At 58.8% G+C, this 17,334-nt stretch overlaps 6 protein-coding genes across 6 annotated transcripts in view; 5 read left to right on the top strand and 1 right to left on the bottom strand.

Annotated features, from left to right (window-relative positions):
- Positions 1–387, top strand: part of BKCO1_2900017 (gdsl-like lipase acylhydrolase) — a gene marked incomplete at both ends in the record, with an annotated part of 1,080 nt that extends 693 nt beyond the window's left edge. Inside the window, one exon of the mRNA XM_020273773.1 lies at positions 62–387. Within this exon, the coding sequence (XP_020129850.1) occupies positions 62–387 (326 nt within the window). The remainder of the gene's footprint in view (positions 1–61) is intronic.
- A 2,226-nt stretch (positions 388–2,613) lies between these two features.
- Positions 2,614–4,217, top strand: BKCO1_2900018 (integral membrane protein duf6; the record flags this gene model as incomplete). The annotated part of the gene is made up of 3 exons (XM_020273774.1): positions 2,614–3,057; positions 3,112–3,265; positions 3,334–4,217. The coding sequence occupies 3 exons, from the start codon at positions 2,614–2,616 to the stop codon at positions 4,215–4,217; spliced, it is 1,482 nt and encodes a 493-aa protein (XP_020129847.1).
- A 1,767-nt stretch (positions 4,218–5,984) lies between these two features.
- Positions 5,985–7,293, top strand: BKCO1_2900019 (uncharacterized protein; the record flags this gene model as incomplete). Its single annotated transcript, XM_020273775.1, has 3 exons — positions 5,985–6,179; positions 6,320–6,941; positions 7,010–7,293. 3 exons carry the CDS (start codon positions 5,985–5,987, stop codon positions 7,291–7,293), a joined length of 1,101 nt encoding a protein of 366 aa, XP_020129846.1.
- A 251-nt stretch (positions 7,294–7,544) lies between these two features.
- BKCO1_2900020 (uncharacterized protein) lies at positions 7,545–8,643 on the bottom strand (the record flags this gene model as incomplete). Its single annotated transcript, XM_020273777.1, has 2 exons — positions 7,545–8,113; positions 8,181–8,643. 2 exons carry the CDS (start codon positions 8,641–8,643, stop codon positions 7,545–7,547), a joined length of 1,032 nt encoding a protein of 343 aa, XP_020129790.1.
- Positions 8,644–11,325: 2,682 nt separating this feature from the next.
- Positions 11,326–11,781, top strand: BKCO1_2900021 (cytochrome-c oxidase chain viic; the record flags this gene model as incomplete). The annotated part of the gene is made up of 5 exons (XM_020273778.1): positions 11,326–11,424; positions 11,482–11,490; positions 11,547–11,607; positions 11,659–11,691; positions 11,756–11,781. 5 exons carry the CDS (start codon positions 11,326–11,328, stop codon positions 11,779–11,781), a joined length of 228 nt encoding a protein of 75 aa, XP_020129791.1.
- Positions 11,782–12,105: 324 nt separating this feature from the next.
- Positions 12,106–16,365, top strand: BKCO1_2900022 (elongator complex protein 1; the record flags this gene model as incomplete). The annotated part of the gene is made up of 7 exons (XM_020273779.1): positions 12,106–13,234; positions 13,287–13,379; positions 13,429–13,955; positions 14,010–14,163; positions 14,217–14,559; positions 14,615–15,279; positions 15,368–16,365. The coding sequence occupies 7 exons, from the start codon at positions 12,106–12,108 to the stop codon at positions 16,363–16,365; spliced, it is 3,909 nt and encodes a 1,302-aa protein (XP_020129792.1).
- Between the last annotated feature and the right edge of the window lie 969 nt (positions 16,366–17,334).

Raw genomic sequence — 17,334 nt, forward strand, 5'->3', positions numbered from 1 at the left:
CCCCCCCCCCCCCCCCCCCGATAAACAACACCGCTAACACAACCAACCCTCCCCTCCTCAGCCTTCGACAAAGCCCCCGCCTTCGCCAGCCAAGACGCGACCAAAGTCGCGCAGATGCGCAGCGACATCGCCGACTACAACGCGGCGCTGCAGGAGCGCTGGACGTCGTTCAAGGCTGCCAACGCCGGCGCCAGCGGCCAGGTCTTCAACACGACGCCCTCGTTCGAGGCGGTCCTCGACGATCCCACCAGCTACGGCGCCGCCGACGCCACGTGCCAGAGCGGCGACGGCACCAGCTGCGTCTGGACGGACACGTACCACCCCGGTCTGGCGGTGCACGAGGTGGTTGCGAAGGCGTTTATGGAGGTGGCGGCGACGCTGTGGTAGAGAGGGACTGGGTGGGCTGCTTGGAGGGGTGGATCGTCGTGGTGGAGGTTGCGAGTGGGATTTTGGTCTTCAGTTGAACATATTTGATCTATTGGCACATAAGCAATGAAAATATCAAAGCGAGAGATGCACAGGGATGAAGGCTTGCGGTATCGACGATTCGGAACAGGGCGGTGAAAAAGACGAACTCCAGAGGAAGGGTCTTCCAAATGTACAGGTCAGCTTGCGCTCTCCATCGCTCTACCTGCCAAGCTCAGGCCGTAGACGCACAGGCCATGTAAATCCACAGCAGGGCGATCATCATGCCGGTCAATGTGCGACAATACAGCCCAGGTAGAAGAAGGGCGTGGGTCGAATGGATCGCAAGGGCAGTACGGAAGAAGGGCTGTTGCCTTGGGAGAGTTGAAGACCAGACGCGGCTGATGAGCTGTTGCCTACAGCTACTCTCGTAAGCAGGCTAATTCTAGCCTTCAGACATGAACCGTACAACAGCCAGCGACAATTCAATCGCGGCTCACGACCTCTTGCTCTCCGAGCTTTCGCAGTGTTCCCTTTGTCTTTGTGTATTGGCTCATGGTTGATCGGTGTCGTTCGTTACCGTTCCAGAAAAAGCTTTGCCGTGTGTTCGGATGCTGTTTGCGCTTCGTTTTCAGTCCAAAGTTCGACGCCTTGTTGAGTGGTAAATGCAATTGAAGGAAACGATCGGTAGGCTCGAAAGGCGTCAGAGGACTCTGTAGACTCAGTCAGCCCAGGTGCCCATGTTCCTCCGGGTACCATCAGGCTCGACGTGTGCGTCGGAGCGTTGGCGTCATCAACATGCAGCAGCGGTGGGTCGATGCTGAACTGTGGTAGGTGGCAGCACTGTGGGGAAAGGTGGCGGCGGTCGCGGCTCTCGTCAAACGAGTGCGAGGTTGGGAATGCGCAGAAATGTGGACGGACAACATTGTGCGGGAGGAACATGCCGCATGCGCATGGAGGTAGCGGACTCTGAGCTACATCGTCGAGGTGGAGCGTCGTCCAGAGCGGTCGCTGACCGTAGCGTTGAGATGAGCTGTGGAGTTGGTGAAAAGGTTGCAGGGCCGTTCGTCAACATCGCGACATGGAAAACTTTCACCCCCACCGTCACACATGAGCCGCCCCGTCACCCAAGCACGTCAACATGTCAAACCCAGGTCCGCAGACGGGCGCCACCAGTAACCATGGGTCAGGCAGCCACGGATGACAGTGACGATGAAGACTCTTCCTCGTAGGCCCACGCAAGGCGGGAACAGCGACGAAAAGTTTGCAATGAGCGATGCGGAAAGCCATCAAAAATTGCGCCGGTGAAGCCCCCTAAGGAGATTCATACCAAGCCACCTCCGCGCTGTGCAATGCAGGGTAGCCTGGTAGGCCAACCGACTTCATGATCTCGGCAGCCCCAACAAGGTCTGTGAATGTTAGCAGGTGTTCTGATCAAACGTTGGGGGGGCGGAGAGGGTGGCTTACAAGTATGAAGAAGAAAAATCGAGGGAGGCAGCAGGCGGGCCTCTTTATATAGGTACCTCCAGCCCAGAAAAACCGGAACAACTGGTGCCCCGGTGACCCGAAGGGCAGGCCCGGGGGTGAAAGTCGTTGCCGGAGGGGTCGAATGGCCTTGGCATGCTGACCTCAGCTCACGACGGGGCGGGAGCGATGCAGCTGGAGGAAGGAGCGCATGTGTCGGGCGGGGGAAGATAAGATAAGCCGGCCGAAACCGGACGCGACACCAAACTAATACACCGCCGCACCACCACCACCGCCATCACGAGGTCCGAAACCAGACATCCACACGCTTTTGGTTCCCACCGGTCAGGAGTGCCATGGTCGTCGAGAGAAGATACCGCCGATCTCCCGGCGGCTCGATCACAGGACTGCATGCGCTTTGCCGCCTGGCGCCGTAATCCACTTCCGCTTACCCGCCGATTGGCCCGCTTCCCGTCCCGCCAACCATCCCATCCAGTCACACGCCTTGCAAATGCCGAGGACGGCTGTGATGGGCAGCCGTTCTGATGGTCTGGATGCGCCGTGGGTGCGCGCTGGTCGTGTGCCACTGCGCCGCTTCCCCAGAGTCTTCCGCATTGAGCACCAACCCGCTCCCCCCTCTTCTACAGCTCGTGTCCCACGACGTCTTGCTCCATCCTATAATTTTCAGCCAGCCGGCTTGGACGGAACACAAGCCGCAGCTGGTCACAACCCCCACAGGACATCATGAGCCCGTTGCCGAACGCCACAAACGAGGGCAAGAAGCCCCGGTCAGCCAGCGACGCGGCTACATTTGCTGCTGTTGTCGAGAACGATGCCCTCGCCCGCGTGCCTGTCACCAAGCCTTCTGGGCAAAGCTTGCGTCTGAGCATTCCACGCACTCCTGACTGCCGTGCCGCCTCTCCCGCGCCTTCCGCTCTCTCCATGGACGACTATCCCTCCGCCCATACCGCCACTTCCTCGACCTTCCTGCTGCCTCGATCATTTCGTGACGATGAGCTTTCTGAAAAACGACCGCAGACGTGGAGGACCCGGCTCCAAGCATTGTGGTCACACAACAAAGGACTTATATTAGTGCTTATCTCCCAACTGTTCGGCGTCGCCATGAATATTGCCACCAGAATCTTAGAGATAGAGGGCAACGATGGAAACGGCTATAACCCATTCCAAGTAAGACCCCAACACACCATCCTCCTACATTGCTAATCTATTTGCCGCACCAAGATTCTCTTTGCTCGCATGGGCATCACATTAATACTATCTTCGCTGTATGTGTGGTGGACGAAAGTCGAGCATGCACCATTCGGGCCAAGAGAAGTCCGCTGGCTGCTCGTACTACGAGGCTTTGGTGGATTTTTCGGCGTGTTCGGCGTGTACTGTGAGTCCCCCCCCTCTCAACCCCAATCCAGCTCCCCCCACCCACACGCTCTAACCCAACCACCCCAGACTCGCTCCTCTACCTCCCCCTCTCCGACGCCACCGTCATCACCTTCCTCGCGCCCTCCCTCGCCTGCTTCGCCTGCTCCATCCTCATCAACGAGCCCTTCACCCGCACCGAGCAAACCGGCGCCCTCATCTCCCTCCTCGGCGTCGTCCTCATCGCCCGCCCCGCCTCCCTCTTCACCTTCTCCTCCCCCTCCCCCCCCTCCTCCGCCACCCCCTCCACCACCTCCACCTCCCCCAGCGCCGGCGACTACACCTCCGTCACCCCCTCGCAGCGCGCCACCGCCGTCGCCGTCGCCCTCGTCGGCGTCCTCGGCGCCGCCACCGCCTTCACCACCCTCCGCTGGATCGGCCGCCGCGCCCACGCCCTCATCTCCGTCAACTACTTCGCCGCGTGGTGCACGTTCGTCTCATTCGTCGCCATGCTCGTCAGCCCTTCCATCCCGTTCCTCTTACCCACATCATCTAGCGACTGGGCGTTGCTGGTTTTCTTGGGGGTCTGCGGCTTCGTGATGCAGTTCTTGCTCGCGGCGGGACTGCAGCACGAGCGTAGTGGCCGCGCGACGAATATGGTGTATTGTCAGATGTTGTTCGCGTTGGCGGGGGATCGGGTCGTGTTTGGGACGGGGCCGGATGGGTGGGGGTGGGCGGGGAGTGGGCTCATTTTGGGGAGTGCGGTGGTGGTGGCGGTGAGGAAGAGGGAGGGGGGGAGGGGGGGAGGGTTGGGTGTGAGAGCGGGCGGGCTGGGGGATGAGGAGAGGGGGCTTGGGCTTGGGCTTGGGGATGGGGATGGGGATGTTGGTGGTTTTGAAGAAGAGGGCGGGGTGGTTCGGGGAGGGGGTCATGGGGGGAGAGACGAGGCGGAGGAGGAGGAGGTGAGGAAATAAAGGTGGGGGGGGTTGGGAGAGGTAACGAAGGGCGCCGCAGTATTGATGGTGGCGTCCTTCCTTTGGGGGGGATTTGGCAGTCAAATTTGAGAGAACGTGGGCCTGGCTCATATGAGGTATGGCGACGTTTGGGGATCGGTAGAGGTCGGGACTTTCCGAACATCCCGGTTCCGCGCCCGTTTAGCGGATCGGATCATATGACATACATACATATATAGGCGCTTTGTTTTTTCGTCGCTGAAATGCATAAAAAATATATATATATAGCAGTCGATTGTACACCGTCCTAACATATATGCGCAACGGGTCTTGCCGACTCTCTTCACTTTTGGAGATGGGACGAACCTTCGGGTCTGCGTCAATCGAATCCTCGAGGCGCTACTGCTCGCTAGCCAGGCACGGTCGTGATTCTGTTCCCGACTCGTCCTTCAATCGCAGAAGTTCCACCACGTCGAGCTCATGCACCTGCCGTCCAGCCGGTCAATCCAAGCCGAGGGAGAGAGAGATGTTGTGAAGTCAAGCGGCGCCGCGCGGGGGCATCGTGCATCTATCCCGATGTGCGCTGCTTGAAGTCAAAACTGATACTTTTGACGATGTTTTGTGGCCTCGTGCTTTGTGTTTGTCAGCTGGTCCTGAGAGGTCACTCTGTTGCTGTTGTTGCCGCCGCCGCCGCCGCCGCTGCTCAGTCGTATCCGAGGCTGAGGCAGAGATACTGGACAGTGTCCGAACCACCGCGCGTAACCCAACAGCTCGAGATCGCTGTCTTGGCTTGAACGCTCGTTCCCCTAGATATTCGGTAATACCCGCATCGAGAGAAGCTTGCCAAGTTCGTTTGCTCGTGCAGCTACGCCCTATCTAGGTGGGACGTGCGTGGCTTGGGCTGCACTGGTGCACCTCCGCACGTAATGAGGCTGAGAGTCAGCAATCTGAACCTTCTCGCGGTCGCGCTGGTTCGGCTGTAGCGGGCAATCCAGCAGCCCCCGTCTCTTGCGCAGCTCCCGTCATTTGCGTAGCCCCTATGCTCCCAACGGCCACCTCCACGGAAAAGCTGAAAGGGGCCGCTTCAGTAAATGTTGACTGATTGATTCATGTGCCAGGCAGCAGGCTCAACGGGCTCCGCACTGGCCAAAGCTTTGCTCTAGAAACCTTCTCAGCGCCAATCGGCGAACTTATCACCATCTTTAAGACCGGTGCTGGGTGAGTTGTTCAAGCTAGCGCCGGCGCATTCGAACTCTCCTTCCAGAAGCAGGCATCTGCCATTGCGCAGTGGCCATGACCGCGCATCCCCAGGCAAGACGCAGGTGCAGACCGACTATCTCAACCTCGATGAGCTCCGATGAACCTCACGTACTCGATCCAGATGCGTCTTGTCCGCAGAAAGCTCGGTCAACATTCATCATATCCCAAAACCTGCTCATGGAACCTCGAAGACGTACCCCGCGTTCTCTCCCAACCGAACGGCCCGAACACTACATACAACCTCTGTGCGCATGAGCCGATAACCCAAGACAGCCAAGAGCACACCGCTACTCCTTCTCCTCGGGCGTCTAGCAGCCTCGTTCGATGCCTGGCCGATCCGCCGCTACCCCGCCGTTGAGCGAAGCAGTACCTGTACCTGCACCGCTCACACGTCTCCTGCAATACATCTCCACAACCCACGCGCAGCCAAAGAAGAAGTCAGCCTCGCGCGTCAGTTCCTGAGTCCTCACCCCAGACCTTTTTCGTCGCCGTCGTTTGAGAACACCAAACCCCATAGCTACAGCAGCCATGGCCGCAGCGACGATCCATGCCCTCCGCCGTATGATTGTCCAGGCCGAACTGTTGCCAATTGCCCAACCAACGCCTTCGTCTGACCCCTTCGCAGCGAAGTTCCCGATGGCGCCGGATAACATCCTGAACTTCTTCCTCAAGTGTTGCCACATCCCCTGTGTCAGCGCGGCGACGACGACGACGACGACGCCGGTAAGTGATTGATTGATTGATTGGTCGGTTTGTTGATCCCGAAAGGCTGAGAGACGACACGCGGCCGCGAAGGGGCGTAGCGTAGCCCCCCCTGAATGTTCTTTCCCCCCCTTCCAAACAAGCGCTCACACCCCCCGCAGGAACACTCGCCCATACGCATGACCGTCTCCGCCACCAAGCGAGCTACGCCAGCCGAGCAACAGCAGCAGCAACAGCAGCAGGGGGCCGATGGTGCCAACGACACCCCCACCCCCAATATCATCGTCGAGACCACGGCCGTCGTCGTCGACCCGCACGCCAGCACCTCCGCGCCCGCGCGCGCCCACAACGTCATCCGCGCCCGCGACCTCGGCCGCCTCGCCGCCTGCGTCAACTGGTTCGCCGACGTGGTCGTCGTGGACGGGCTGCTCGTGCGGGGGGAGATCGCGCTGAGGTGTCGGCTGGATGGTGGTGGCGGGTCGACGACGACGACGACGACGACGACGACGACGACGACGACGACGACGGCTACCACCGCCGCTGCAGGCGAGGGTCCGGCGCGTGCGGCGGTGCGGGAGTGGGAGTGGACGTTTTTCGTGGTGGGGGCGGCGGCGGAGGTGGGTGGCGGTGGCGGCGAGGGGAAGGGGGATGTGCGGGTTACTGTGGCTCCGGATGCGTTGGGGCAGATGTGCGAGGCTGCGGGGTGGGAGCCGCGGGCCAGGCCGGCGACGGGGCCGAGGAAGGGGAAGGATTGTATCCCGAAGCATGGGGTCTTGTCGAAAGGTGAGTGCTTAGTCTGTCCTTGCCTATTATATGTTATCATTGCTGATTGGCGATGGTCGGCTCCGCAGAGACGTGGAAGGAGCGGGAGGCGAGGGCGAAAAAGCACGACGAAGAGATTGCGAGGAGGGAAGGAGCGAAGAAAGGGAAAGCATCGCAGAACGGCCAGCCAGCGGGAAGCAGCGGGTCGAAGAAGACTAACGGCACGGGCGGTGAGGGGAATGGAGACGAGGAAGACAAGAAAGGCAGCGGTGACGAGTGCGCCGACGAGAAGAAGAAAACTGATATTCCAGGGCAAGGGGGTGACAGTGACAAGGAAAACAATGGTGGAGAGGCCAGCCAGGACAGCAACTAGATCGAGGTTCCGATCCACCCCCCTCATCTGACAGTATCTTGGCCAAGCGCCTCCTCTGGTTGTATAAAGCTCGGACATATATGTGGATGGCTCGGGGGTTATGGTAAAATGGATCGTGGCGTGTTGTAAATTGCAAGAGGTCTACGAAAGGGAAGTGGTCTGCCGAGTCTGTTAGTTTTTTTGTATTTATCGGAAGGCAAGGGTCGGACGTTTTTCACTCACCGGTGTTGAGTTTCGAATCATAGACTTTGTTAAGCCCCATCCGTTGCGTTGGAGCTGCTGAACCAAATAACGTTGATGGCACTGAAAGCGAACGATGCGGTAAAAGTGTCGACAATGCGAGGTGATGCCAGCAGGGAAATGGCGAAAGCCAGCGCGACATTGAAAACGGCGATGAGGGCGAGGCGCACTTTTTGCGAACGCACAGTGTAAAGGATGGCGATGGACAAGACAGGCAGCACTGATGCGATGGCGGTCGAGAAGGCAAACGTCCATCGGAGCACTTTGTCGCTTTCGTAGCTCACGACGCCGCGCCTCCTGTCAGGCTTGCGTTCTTTGTCCAGATGAAGCAGCCAGGTTACGACGTTCTCGGTCATCCACTTGGAGAAGAAGTCCTCGTTCCGCTGTGGAAGTAAGCTCACTAAGTCGGGTTCGGGTTCGTGCTTGACTGATTCGTCGTGATGGCCCCAGATGTTGCGATCAGGCCCCAGGATCCCGCCTCCCATTGCTTCGGACCAGAGGAAGTGTTGCAACCAGCGGAGGTCGTAATTGCTGGGCGTGTCGGCTGAAAGGATTGTCATCTGCAAGGCGAGGGCTTCGTCTGGGACGACAGCTCAAGTAAGCCAAGAGCGAGGAAATGGTGAAAACGGCCCAACTGATGTACTTACTATACTCTTTGAGTTTAATGCGTATCTTCTTGAACACCTTCCACTGCTCGCCATCGTCATCTTCAAGGAGATACGAATTGATAGCGTAGTCCCCTGGATCCCCAGACATATTGGCACTTTTTTCTTGCTCTTCACGGAGTTCCTTCTCCATGCGCTTTAGTTCTGCCTGTCTGTACAGGAGATCCAAGGTGTTGATGGCACCAAAGCGCCTGAATATGGCAATCTGTGGCATTCGACCCATGTGGTCGGCGAGTAACGGGTAGCCGGGAACTGGAGGCTGTGGTGGTGTGTCGCCTGATGGCTGAGCTGACTGTTGAGAGCTGCCCGTCGTGGGAGCGGGTTCATGAGCGCCTGCTGCTGGAGCATAGGGTGAGAAGGTAGCCATCGGGATACTGGGACTATTCCCCTCCGGCAAAGTTGGTATCGGTGCTGGCGCAGGCCGGTGGGTTGGCGAGCTCGACATGGTTTGCTCTCATGGAAGCTTGACGGGAATATGGGACTGGAAGACGGGGCAGTCATGAACCGGGAATAAAAGACATGTCTGGAGTTGGATTCCAGTTTATACCTGCCAGGCTTTCAGCCTCGTCTCCCAGCATGGCGGGAAGACGTCGGATGGAGAAGGCTGAACAGTGTACACTGCAAGTGCACCCAGGTCTGCCTTGGAAGGTATTGTGGCTATGCATGGGCTTGTGACTCCTTGTTTGGTGGTGAGTGAGAAGGCTGAAGTCAAGGGCGAGAAACGGATGGGATCCGGAAACGGAATCGGCCTCGAAATTTTCACATTGATGCGGCTCTCTCCACAAGAGGAATCACGCCCGCTACTTGGAACGTCGGATTTTGTATATTAACCTGTTCCGACGCATCATCCGGTGAGCCCCACTATGGGTCAATGGTCCACTTACAGGCATGGCTCTGGGTTTGCGTCATCATGGTTGGATGATATACGAAGGACCTGTTGGGAAACGACGACAAAAGCTCGTAGAGGCCATTTCTCAAATGTCAAAGCGGCGGTCTACCAAGAAGTGAACAAGAAAAGAAGTTTGGGTCAATCTTCTGTAGGCAGGGGGAAGCAGAGAGTAATCAGGCGGGAGAAATTATGGAGTCAAGGCAGAGGGTCAGATGTCCTTCCAAGTGGCACGACTGAGGACACAAAGGCATCTCACTGGTGGCTGACAACTGCTGTGTAACCTAACCCCCATGTTCGTAGACCCACAGCTGGAGGGGCAGTTGCGGCTGGCCGATAGGGGAGGTGTACTTGCAAGCCATTGGAGAAAAAGGCTCAATCAAAAAAGCGTTGCCATCAGTTGTTCGGCATAGATTCTCGCGGCGCCGAGGATGTTTTCCACAGTTCGTTGTGAAGATTGAAACGAGTCGCGGGGTCTGGCGAAGCGCTGAGACCCACCACACTAACTGTTATTTACTACAGTTGCCGAAGGTGCCTCATGTGTATACGAGTGCACGCTGGATTGCAGCCTACGGTGCCACGTCCCCTAGCAGCAACCGCGACAGGCTGCTCGTCCAAGCATTTCCGAGTCTAGGGGAGATGGTCACAAGGCAGGCGTCGCAAGGCTGGGTGTGACTCGTGAGTATCGCCGATGAGATGTTGTAATTTCCATCTTGGCGTGTGATGTGATAGCATGCTTCATAAGCGAAACCGATGTGCCACGCACGCACGAGACGCCAAAAGCATCTTGCGTCAACAGCCTCAGAGACGTATCCAGATGGACACAACCCGTCGTCCAGTGCTCCGTGGTTGCAACTTCCTTCCTTTTCGCCCACTTGCGCGGCAGGAGCTTACTTGTGCAGGGTTTCTCCCTTTTGTCAAGCGACGGCCGCGTCCAAACATGCCTCAAGCCGGGTCCCACAAGCCATCAGACAACGCACCCCAGCTTCTTCACCCAACTCTGCACTCTGCTCCGAATCACCCGGTCCTCGATGGAAGCCCGGATCCCGCGGGGTATACTTGCTTATGGATTCCTCCACATGGCCACGTTCCGTACCGTCGGTGAAGGCCACACTCGGTGCGGCGTCGGATTGACAACGGCGCCGGCGGCAGCTCCGTATGTCGTGCGCACGGCTGCGTCCAGTCAAACCCCCGTCGAACCGCTAAGGGGGTTGTCGGCGTAGACAAGGCTGCACTCGGAGCCCTCGGGATGCAGCGCGGCGAGCTGGCCCGGGATGCCTCTGAACTGGTGTGGCTGTGGGGCAGCAGCGAGGGGCGCTGCATCCACGGGCAGCCATGCCCGTTCCAGTACGGCTGTACGCGTACCGTACAAGCCCTGGATGCGACTGCGTTGCGTGAGGCCGACGACGAGAAGTACGACCATGTCTGCGTAGACGTCGTGCGGCCCCTGGCACCCCTCAGCGCCAACTTGTCGCAGTAGGCTGGCGGCTTGGCGAAATCGAAAGTGCACGCTGCAGTGTAGTCCCTGCCGTTGGTGAAGAGGAGTGCATGCTGGCTATGGGTGTCCGTTCATTGCGTCCAGGGCGAAATGACGACGACGAAATACGTTGTAGGGGATACGTATCGAGTAAAAGGACAAGGTATGAGAAAATCAGCCCACTTCCGCCGTCTCCTTTGCAGGAAAAGCATGGAGACCACCCTGCACCGTGGTTAGGAAAATCGTATTGTTGGAAACGCAAAGGGGATTACCTGGTCGTCCACACAGCATCTTTGGATGATGGGAGCTCTGCGGCGGTGTCTAGGTAGCAGGAGCTTTTGCAGATTCAAATGGGACTTCTTGCCAAGGTGTTTTGATATGCGGCTGCAATGTGTCGCCATTGAAAGAGATGCATGCTCGGCATTCTTCGTGAAGCCTGGCTTGAGCGATGCTCTCGATGGCTGCTTGGCATCCGGGCCTCTGTTTCTCGCAAACCCGCTGCCCTGCGCCACACGTGAGGTATCTGTGGCCGAGGAGAGCTTCAGCCGGGGTGGATTCGGTGGACGAGGTTGGTGGTGCCGCAGTTCAGCCGTGGCTCGCGACTTCGCGCCATCATGCGATGCGGCCAGCCTCACCCTTTGCCCGCTATACCACACACATCTCCACTCATCGCCCCGACCCGGCCGTCCCCACGCTGCCAAAGTACGTGCCCACCATGTCGCACATGGCATTGGCTGCTGCTTGCACTCGACTGACGCCCGCAGATGCTGTCCCGCCCCACCGTCCGCGCTGCCCAGCTGGTCCAGAAGAGGGCCTTCTCCGCCACCCGCGCCAGGCTCTCTTCGCCCTACCACTACCCCGAGGTGCGTTGCCCTGCCCGCGTCGCTTTGGCTGATGCGTCGTGCTGACTGAACCGATAGGGTCCCCGCGTGCGTCCATCCGCTCCCCCGAGAGCTCCGACGGCCATCCACTGACTGCGCTGCAGAGCAACCTGCCCTTCAACCCGCTGACCAAGTTCTTCGCCGTGCGCTACTGGTCGTTCATGGGTGAGCTGTGGCAATGAAGCGACTGCGGATGCGAGGCTAACCGTGGTGCAGCTGTCGGCTTCTTCGCGCCCGTCGGCATTGCTGGTGAGCAGCTCCCGCGTCCCCGCGCCCTGGCCGCCGCCGTACTGATGCAAGCTCCCACACACAGTCTGGCAGACGAAGAAGGACCAGTAGACTGCAGTCGAGTGGAATTCTGGACAGGAGGGGGCGTCGCGCAGGTCTGGAGCAGCACGGCGCAGCGAGGCTCGCGTGGACACTGCAATTGTACAAAAGGAAACGCTCCCAGGCGGCTGCTTCTAGATGAATTGATTCTCGTGCATTCGGAACACCACAATGCCAGGGCGTGGCCGTGGACGTCATGGTGAAGTGCAGGGCTTGGCATGCGACGCTTCGGCTGACTAGCGCCCTGGAATCCTCGAAATTTTGATTCGCCAGCCAGCCACGACCGCCATAGAAAACCACCACACCCCGTCACTAACCCACCGCGCGGACCTCGCCATGCGCAACCTGAGGTGTGTGCGGAACGCCGTCCGCAGAGTCCCCGCCGACGCCCTGCCGCTCACTGCAACCGCATGGGACACGTCCGCGGACTCGCTAATCTGCACCTTTGGCCCGTCTGAGTCAAGTGCCGTCATCGAGCTCAAGCGCCTGCAAGACGACGCCAGCACCGCCCCGGATGCCTTCTCCCTGATCGCCTCCTGGGACGCCCCGTGCCCGCTGCCCGAGCTGGCCTGCGACTGCGTCGTGAGTCTGCAGTATTTCCCCGACACGCTGACGGCATGCCTGGTGCTCGCCGGCGGCGACATCGTCATTGTCCGCGAGGAGCCGCTGCACGGCGAGGACATGATTGAAATCGTCGGCTCCGTCGATGCTGGCATCACCGCCGCCGCTTGGTCGCCCGACGAAGAGCTGCTGGCCATCACCACCCGCGCCAACACCCTGCTGTACATGACCCGCGACTTTGAGAATGTCTCCAACATCTCCTTCACCCCGGACGACATCCGCGCCTCGAACCACGTGTCTGTCGGATGGGGCAAGGCCGAGACCCAGTTCAAGGGCAAGCGGGCCAAGGCTCTCCGCGACCCTACTATGCCCGAGAAGGTCGACCAGGGTCTGCTGAGCCCCCTCGATGACCAGAGCGTCACCCTCACTTGGAGAGGAGACGGCGCCTATCTTGCCGTGAACTCTGTCGAGTCGGACGAGAGGCGCATGGTCCGCGTGTATTCGAGAGAAGGAGCGCTTGACAGCGTGAGCGAGCCGGTCGACTATCTCGAGGGCGCCCTTAGCTGGAGGCCGGCAGGTAACATCATCGCCGGAGTGCAGCGCCGCGATGACCGCATCGATGTCGTGTTCTTCGAGCGTAACGGACTGCGCCACGGTGAGTTCAGCCTCAGGCTGACGCCCGACGAGATGAACAGCTGGGGCAGCAACATCTCGCTTGCTTGGAACACCGACTCCACTGCTCTCACTGTATGCTTCAAAGACAGAGTCCAGATCTGGACCATGGGCAACTATCACTACTACCTCAAGCAGGAGATCCGGCTCAGTGAGGACTTGAACTCGACTTCTGCTGTGCAGCCTCGGTGGAACCCTGAAAAGGCACTGAGGCTGGCACTTTCTACGCCGTGTAAAACCAACGCTCTGGCTGCTCTTGTACAGGACGACTGACGGTTTGGCAGATGTTTCGGAAACTCTTGAATATGTCTTCTCTGTGGCAGCTTCTTCCGCGGTGCAGCCCGACGATTTCGGCACAGTTGCGGTCATCGATGGCAGTAAGTCTAGGAATGCCAAGCTCGCAAAGTATATTTTGACAATGACTAGGAACGCTGAGGGTGACGCCTCTGCGGCTCGCAAACGTTCCCCCTCCAATGGCTCTGCATGAAGTGCTGCTTGAGAGCAACGCCATTGACGTGGCGATCAACTCCGCGAGCACACTCATTGCTGCCTTGCACGAAAATGAAGTCTGCGTGTACAAATACAGCATATCAAGTAAAGAAGCACAAGACCCGGTCCTTGAGACTCGCTATACCATCGAAGATCCCACAGCCAGGCCTCGTCAAGTTGCGTTCCGGGGCGATTCCGAGATTTTCGTCCTTCTTGACAACGACGATATTGGCGAAAGCGTTGTCTTCTACAAGACCCTGGACCAGGAGGGCTTCACCATGATTCCAATGGACTCTCCACGATTGCATACCGTCGTGGCTTCTGTTGATTACAGCAAGCTCCTTACCATGGATGAGGGTGGCTCGGTGTCTTGCATTGACTCAGAGGTTCTGGATGGGCCTTCCCCTGTCTCTAAATTCCCGACCAGGCCGGCGTGGGTTGAGGTGGTGTCACACGACGACGAGGTATGTTTCTCGATCCGCCCCATGGAAACGCCCTTCTGAACTGAACCTGGACAGGATATTGCGTTCGGCCTGACAGCAAACGGATCACTGTATGCCAACGGAAGACTGCTGGTGAAAAACTGCACGTCTTTTAGAGTGACTCCGGCACATCTTGTCTTCACCACAACACAACATCTTCTCAAATTCGTGCATCTCGCCTCTGTTGAAGGTCTGTAGGATATGTGCGGAAAGGGATTGGGTACTTTTGCTAACCAGTTGCAGAACTCGAGGTCCCTCCTGACGAGCCGGAAAAGGACGAGCGTTGCCGCAGCGTTGAGCGAGGTGCTCGTCTGGTCTCAGTGATGCCCACGTCTTACTCGGTTGTCCTACAGATGCCCAGAGGGAATCTCGAGACCATCTTCCCCCGAGCCTTGGTCGTCGCAGGAATCCGCAAGAGCATTGCCGAGAAGAAGTACAAGAGAGCTTTCATGGCTTGTCGTAACCAACGAGTTGACATGAACATTCTCCATGACCACATGCCGGACCAATTCATGGCCAACACTCAGCTCCTCCTCGACCAGCTCAAGAAGTTCACGCACGTCGATTTATTCCTCTCCCAATTACGGTACAGTACTCTCTCTACCATCCGATCTCCCCATGGTGACTGACTTCAACAAAAGGAATGAAGACGTGACGCAGACCATGTACAAGGAGACCGTGAAGAGGCCAAACGGCGGTGCCGTGACAAGTGGTGCTTCAAGCAATGAATCAAGCTTCGACGTCTCCACCAAGGTCAACAGGATTTGTGACGCTTTCCTCGCGGTTCTCCAGAAGCGCACGGAGACGAATCTTCAGAACATCGTCACGGCAAACGTCTGCAAGACTCCCCCCGACCTTGAGGGCGGACTTGGCGTCGTCGCGAAGCTCAGGGAGCAGGACACCAGCCTGGCCGAGAGGGCAGCCGAGCACATTTGCTTCCTCGCGGACGTCAACCAGCTATATGACCACGCGCTGGGCATGTACAACCTCGACGTCGCGCTGCTCATTGCTCAGCAGTCGCAAAAAGACCCGAGGGAATATCTGCCGTACCTGCAGAGCCTTCAGGAGATGGAGTTGCTCCGCCGCCGATTCACCATCGACGACAACCTCGGCAGGCGGACGAAGGCGATCGCGCACCTGCACGAGCTGGATGCGTTCGACGAGCTTAAGGCGTACGCGGAGAAGCACGAGCTGTACAGCGACGCCATCGCGCTGCACAAGTACCAGCCTGACCGGCTGAACGATATCATGAGGCTCTATGCGGCGTATCTCGACAGCCGGAACAGGTACAAAGAGGCGGGCATCGGTAAGTCACCTACCAAATCACTACTCCCCTCCCCCCCAAAGCACCACTTCAGCAAGACCCCCCCAGCCCCGCTAACCACTCACCGCAGCATTCGAATACCTCTCCGACTTCGCCTCCGCCACCACCGCCTACCGCGCCGCCAACATGTGGCGCGAATCCCTCTCCTGCGCCACCTCTGTCCCCCTCCCCGCCGACGAGCTCCGCTCCCTCGCCGAAAGCCTCGCGTCCGGCCTCGCCGAGACGAAGGAATTCGCCGCGTCCGCCACCATCCAGCTCGACTACCTCTCCGACCTCGAGGGCGCGGCGCGCACGCTGTGCAAGGGCTACCACTTCGCCGAGGCGCTGCGCGTCGTCGGCATGCGCGGCCGGCCCGACCTCGTGGACCAGGTCGTCGACCCGGGCCTCGTCGAGGGCTCGGCCAGCATGACGGAGCTGCTGGCCGACTGCAAGGGCCAGCTGGCGGCGCAGGTGCCGCGGCTGCGCGAGCTGCGGGTCAAGAAGAAGGAAGACCCGCTCGCCTTCTTCGACGGCGGTGGTGCCGGCACCGCAGGCGCTGCGGACTTGATCCCGGACGACGTCTCCCTCGCGCCGACGGACGCGACGACGTCGGCCGGCACGTTCATGACGCGCTACACCAACCGCAGCGGCTCGACGCTCAACACGGCGACGACGCGCAAGACGAGCAAGAACCGCCGGCGGGAGGAGCGCAAGCGCGCGCGCGGCAAGAAGGGCAGCGTCTACGAGGAGGAGTACCTGGTCAATTCCATCGGCCGGCTGATCGAGCGCGTCAATCAGATCAACGGCGAGGTGGGGAGGCTGGTCGAGGGGCTGATGAGGAGGGGGATGAGGGAGCGGGCGGGGGCAGTGGAGGGCGCGATGGGGGAGGTGGTGGGGGCGTGTGGGGGGTGTGTGGGGGAGGTTTGGGGGCTGGGGGACCGTCAGGAGGAGGAGGGGAAGGATAAAGTGGAGGGCGAGGTGCAGATGACGGGGGCGGATGGGGTTTATTGGGATGCGGTGATGGCGGAGGGGAGGAAGAAGGAGGCCCCGGTCGTGAAGGCGTTTGAGGGGTTGTCGTTGGTGGGGTGATCAGGTGAGGTGAGTTGAGGTGGAGGGGAATCGGGGACTGGAGATTTACGACCGATATTGAGCGTGGTTCTTGTGTTTTTTTTTTCAGGCACACAATTCATCTTTTTTTTTCTTGTTCTTCTCTCTCTCTGTCCGCTTCACTTGGTGGGCAGCTGGCGTGCGTTGTATGTACATATGCTTCCATAAGGCTCCATGCATGGTGTTGATGATGGTGTTGATGATGTTGATGATGATGATGTTGATGATAGGGTGTATGATGGTGCTGATGATGATGATGTTGATGATGTTGTTGATAATGATGATGCTGCTGCTACTGCTACTTTGAAGCACCACACCACCCACCTCTCAACAACGACGATACAGCACACCGACTCGACATGCCGACGGGGCTCACCACCCACCCCTTCCCTTTCCCTCCCTCCCTCTCAACGCCCCCCAGCTCCGACCATCCAGCGGCGACCAGTCCTTCCTTCCTGATGTACATACATACAGCTGTCATGTCCGGCCTGCGGGGGCGGCGCGCGGCAGCCAGTAAACTTGGACTCTACCTCGCAGAGAAGAGCCAAGTACAGTAAAGCGTACACCCAGCGGGCGGGCAGCAAAGATATGGCGATGGATCACGACGTGACGTCGTGCTGCGGGAAGCTAGTAGCGGTTACGGGAAGCCTAAGGTTTTTATGTAGAGAGAGAAGTTGGTTTGAGGGAAGGGAGGGCAGGAGGGCAGGTCACGTTGCTGGAAGGAATGCTCGGTGGTGCTGCTGGATGATGATGCGTCGGGGGGGGAGTGTGTTCGAGGCACGTGGAGGTGCTTGTGGCTGGTATAATAACGAGATGTGGGGGACCGATGGTGAACTTTTTGGAAAGGGAATTGATTGGGGCATCGGGACCGAATGGTTAGATGATGAGTGTGTAATTCAACATTCAAAGGTTGCGGCCACTTTTCTTCTTTGCTTTTTGTTTTTTTCTCGA

Source organism: Diplodia corticola (assembly GCF_001883845.1).
Source record: "Diplodia corticola strain CBS 112549 chromosome Unknown scaffold29, whole genome shotgun sequence".
Lineage (NCBI taxonomy): Eukaryota > Fungi > Ascomycota > Dothideomycetes > Botryosphaeriales > Botryosphaeriaceae > Diplodia > Diplodia corticola.